The sequence below is a fragment of the Montipora foliosa genome, chromosome 6 (assembly GCF_036669935.1).
Source record: "Montipora foliosa isolate CH-2021 chromosome 6, ASM3666993v2, whole genome shotgun sequence".
Lineage (NCBI taxonomy): Eukaryota > Metazoa > Cnidaria > Anthozoa > Scleractinia > Acroporidae > Montipora > Montipora foliosa.
Window position 1 is genome coordinate 73,837,915 of NC_090874.1, and position 5,000 is coordinate 73,842,914.

The following is a 5,000-nucleotide window of genomic DNA, read 5'->3' on the forward strand; positions in this document are numbered from 1 at the left end:
TATTTCTCGCAGGTCTCTCAGCTTTACAGTGTTCCCGGGCAGTGTTCTTCATTGAAAATTTCTCTTCTTCCTCGGCTTCTCTCGGGGCTGTCTTCGCTTAAATTTCTCAAATTTCGTCACCTCTCTCGTGCTCTTTTCTGCTCTTTAATCTTTATTCCCGTTGCTGTCTTGCCTCCCCACCTCCACCCCGACAGTCTGTACGGTCGGGCGTACGCTGTCCAACAGAGGGTGGTCTGCCAGTGGACGGAGAGAAAAAATTGGATGGCCTAGTTTGCGAACGCAGTCATATTCCGGCTAACGTTCCCTCCCCCGATAGAGAGACGGCGGCCGGAAACACGCCTGCTTTCGCCGGCTGGGGCGGCGCAATATGAATATGAAATTATGAATTTATGATTGTTAAATTAATAGTAAAATGGCCTGTTGAGCCCTTTGCAGCACAAAACTTGGGAGCTTCTAATTTTCTTTGAAATATTACTGATAAAGCGAGCACTTGATATTCTTGGTACACTCCGCTATTTGAAGTTGTTTATCCATTTCGTAATAGTTGTGAAACCAATTTGAAATCTTTCTTTTTGTCACGCATGTATTTTGAACTCAGTCGGCACATACACACGGCCGCTGCTATCGCCGGCGTAGGCCGCGTGAAAATCGTTTGAAAATGGGACCTAGAACTTCATGTCAGGCCGTCGCTTTTTCGTTTCTGGCCGACTCATGTTTTTCTGTTAAAAAAAAAAAGATCCGAGGAAGGTCATGACTTGGTAAAACATTTATTAAACGTTGGTTTTACCCGTTCAGATTTTCAGTTTCAACTTCATCCCCAAGGTAACCTGCGATCAGGCTCTATTTTAGTTTCGCGTAGTACGTACTGTGGAGTTTTAGTTGAAAAGGTTATCTCCTGCAAGGACAACGGCGAATGTAACGTCGTATGACGAGTTGCTCGACCACGTGGCCACGTGGCCTATTTCTAATTATAAATTCTGACACAAGTGGGAAGATATAATACCTGTGAACTCTGCACCTGGTCGACTGCAAAAGTTGTTAATATTAATCCACGCCACTCGAAAATGGCTTCAGGAAATTTAAACATTTTATACAAATACCACTCTATGAAACTCAAATGGAGTCGATGCTTCGAAGACAGCGATCCGAGGTTGGCTGACTTCGTCAAAAGTTTCTTCCAGTATTTTTATCGAGATCACAGGAAGTTTACATTCGTGGTCGGAGAGATGTTTGATGGGACAAGACATCTTCTTGTACGTCCTCCCAAATACCAACAAATAAAGCAAGAAATCGAAGACAAAATTGAAGAAAATCTACCGGAAGTTGCCGAGGTTAGAGACGCGGAAATTGTAAAGCGAAAAATATCATTTGCAAACTTTCAGGCGTTTAACCATTACTGCAAAAACCTCAGAGATGAAAATTTGCAAATTGAAAAGAGGTAAGTTCATTAATTTAATTTAGTCTTCTGAGCAAATTGACTGTGTCAAGTTATGCGTCTGCGCACCACTAAAGAAAGGAACAAAAGTTTGGCACATCGTTTCGTTTGGCTCGTAGGAGGAGAGCAGCAGTGACCAGTGGTGAATTATGCGCCCGGACGAATTCTATTGTCAAAGGCGCGCTTCTCTTTTAAACCACGTAACCCATTGATCCATTCATCCCTAGGAATGAGACATTGTGTTTAACGCCAGACGATTTTAATCTTCAAATGGGGACGCCTGGGGTGTTTGAGGTGTTAATGATGTTAATGGGTATTAAAGCACTTGTGATATTTTTAAAGACAACTTGAGCTTAACTGAAAAAAAAACCTCACACAATTCGCAAAACAAGTTTGAGAAAAAAATGATTATTTGGTCTTTTAAAGCTGTAATCTGCGAAAGAAGTTTCACAGAATCAACAGGCTAGAAGCTTGGAAAGTTGCGACTGTATTACGTCACTACAATTAGTGGTAAAGTGAAGTGTTCGGAGTCAGCTTTCTTGGAAAAAAAGTCTTAATTTAGTCGTTTATAACTTGATCGAGTGAAACCGAAACTTTCCGAATCTCTCTAAGCTCAATATAGATCGAAAAGAAAATAAACTTTTTGAGTAGCTCTTCTTATAACATAAAAAAATTAAGTTAGCCTTTACTAAAGGTGTTTGCCGCCCTTGCTCCCCTAGCGTTGCGTGACGTAGGTTGCAACGCGGAACACTTTCCGGGAAACTCTTGTGACATTCTAAGAAAACAGCATGCATTTCACAATGTTTTCCAGAATACGTGCCAGCAATCATTCCCTTCGATTTAAAATTTTGATGGATTCGACGTAATTAAGCGTGTGCTGTTAAACTGAAATCAACCGCCCTCATTTTGGAACAAATAGACCTAATCGGCTAACTCAATGTTGTACCCAATTCAAATCTCCCGAGATTAAGATTCTTTGTGTATTGTATTTGCATTATAATGTACCATTCAAATTTAAATGATATGGAAATACCTGAAACAAAACGTTTTATTCCCAAAGGGTTTGAATTGGGTACAACATTGAGTTAGCCGATTTAATTAGGTCTATTGGCTCGTCATTGCGTGGCTAGGAAGGCTTGTTAGAGTTCAAACAAAACAGGTGATATTTTATATGGTAGCCATTATGAAAGAGGTCTATGCGCTCCATTAAGCCCCGGCTACACGTTCAGACATTGTTCAGTAAAGCATTTGTTGGATCAACGATGTTAGAACGTGTAGCATCCATGTTTGATGACGTTTGTTCAACATTTTTTGTTGGAAGAATGTTTTGATTTCGATCCAACATTTTCTCCAACATACAACAAATGTTGAAGCGTGTTTCCCCGTTTCAACAATGTAAGACCAAGCAGAGTTAGGGGCCCATTCTCCACTCCGAGAACCACGACGTGTTTCCAACAATGTTACAGGCGTATACAACATTATTGGAAGCGTTCTTATAACAGCTACTTCTCTACTGGCAAAACACGCTCCATTAATTCCCACATAACTTGCGAAACTAAAAGCCTCACCTACGTGATTCAATGTAACAGATGTCATCTGCAGTACATAGGAGAATCTAAATGATGTTAATGAACACCGCCGCACTTTAGATAACGCTAACACCAAATCCAAACCTGCTACAGTCGCAGAACATTTCCTCTCCTCTCCTCTTCCCACAACATTTCTAAGGACATGCAATTAATTCCTATCAAAAAAATATTTTCCAACAGAGACTCGACCCGTAAAACCAGGGAAGCTATTTTAATTTCAAAAGGCAGGACTATTTATCCCAACGGTCTTAATATCCGCGAAGAAACGTATTAGATTTCAGTTTGTTATTTTTAAGTTATTCTTAGTATTTGAATTCAAATTTGTTGTAACTACCATATTTTAACATTTTTTTCCGGTATTACGTCGACATCCATTTACTCTTTATATGAACATAGAAGCAACTCAATGTAAACTCTCATTGTACCGGCGGAAGTCTGGTTTGGCCAGCCGAAATCGAGTACACCACTAAAATCAAATCTACGTTGTATCGGCCCTTGCTCAAAATATTTAGCTCCTCAACTTGTAATCACGCTGATCAGATCACACCACTGATTCAACGTACACCAACTGGAAGATTGTCCACAGTTGCTTGCTTCAAAACTCAGTCTTAAAACAATGTTGGGACGTTTTTCCTTTTAACAATGTTACAACCTGTAGCCGGGGCTTAACCATGTTATATCAATTTGGAGGCTGCAAAGTGTGTTGTAACATGAAGATATGGTACCAAAATCTATTTGCAATTAAGTGCACCAAAACCCTTAATTTTTTGCAAAAATAAGAATATACTTCTAACATTTCTAACTAATGACCTTGTTTCTACAAGTCTCTTACAGCTCAATGCAAGATTATGCGAACTAATCATCGGAACTGGTCGTAGGTTCGAGTCTTCTGCAAAGGAGTAATCGAATTTTTTCCGAGTATCTTCGAGTCAACTTTGATAAATGAATCTCTTCATTTCTAACGTACTTCTTCAGATGAAGTTTTAGATTTAATTTAATCCCCGATTGAACGGAATATTTGAACTGCAGAAAAAAGCGAAAGAAGCTACACCATTTTGTTTTAATCAAAGTGAAGCAATCGGGTTGAACTAAGGTCAACAGCCAATCACTGGCTTTTCATTGATTGTTTGGAAAATAATCACCTTCAGCTGAGAAACGGAAAGACAAAAAAATTTATTTCGAGCACGTTTTGATTCCACAGTTTCCCGAAAAGTAGACTCTAATAAGAAAGATAGAGCTAGGCTGGCTTAAGAGCAGTGATTTCTGAAGTTCAAATAGTTACCGCTTGTCTGGAAGGCACCGACTGACTTCTTCGGGGATTAAAATGATTCACTCTGACAATTTAAAATACTATTTTTATTTGCCGATTGGTAACTTGAGCAATGTAAACATTAATTAATGAACAAAAAGTAGGCTTAGATGCACTTTACGATCTTCCTTCCTTCAGGAAAAGACAAGAAGCGAAGAGGAAAGTGCGGGAAATGGGCAGGACTTTGAGAGCCAATCCAGAAGCTCTTATTTTGTCATTGGACCTGGAAGTATATGAACATGATCACAGCATCGTTCTCGAGATTGGTTATGTTATGGCCGACTTCCACGAACCCGGATGCATGCGTGCGTTCCACTACATTATTGAAGAAAACCAAAGGTAAAGAAGCGTTCACAAGCCAGTGAGAAACGTACGCACCAAATAAGCACGTATTGCAAGGCTACTCGATTGACATGGCCGTTCCTTTAAAAGCTAAATTCTATTCCATGCATTTCATAGATCGACCAAAACACACAATTCACGTCTAGCAGTAATTTGTCAGGTATCTCCCCTTCCAGTTACCTTTGCACCACATACGAGGGTCCACCCTCAGTGCGGATTTGTGCACTAGACACGTGACCAGCCACACCTAGGGTACTTTCTCAAGGGAGCAAGAGAGAGGACCCTAGGAACGAGGTTGAGAATCGCTGATAAGTGTCGTCATAAT

The 5,000-nt window shown here is 40.1% G+C and overlaps 1 protein-coding gene across 1 annotated transcript in view; it reads left to right on the forward strand.

Annotated features, from left to right (window-relative positions):
• Window positions 1-1,013: 1,013 nt before the first annotated feature.
• LOC138008418 (uncharacterized) overlaps window positions 1,014-5,000 on the forward strand; it is a 6,907-nt gene continuing 2,920 nt past the window's right edge. Inside the window, exons 1-2 of the mRNA XM_068855762.1 lie at window positions 1,014-1,438; window positions 4,472-4,672. Of these exons, the coding sequence (XP_068711863.1) occupies window positions 1,065-1,438; window positions 4,472-4,672 (575 nt within the window). The 5' untranslated portion in view covers window positions 1,014-1,064. The remainder of the gene's footprint in view (window positions 1,439-4,471; window positions 4,673-5,000) is intronic.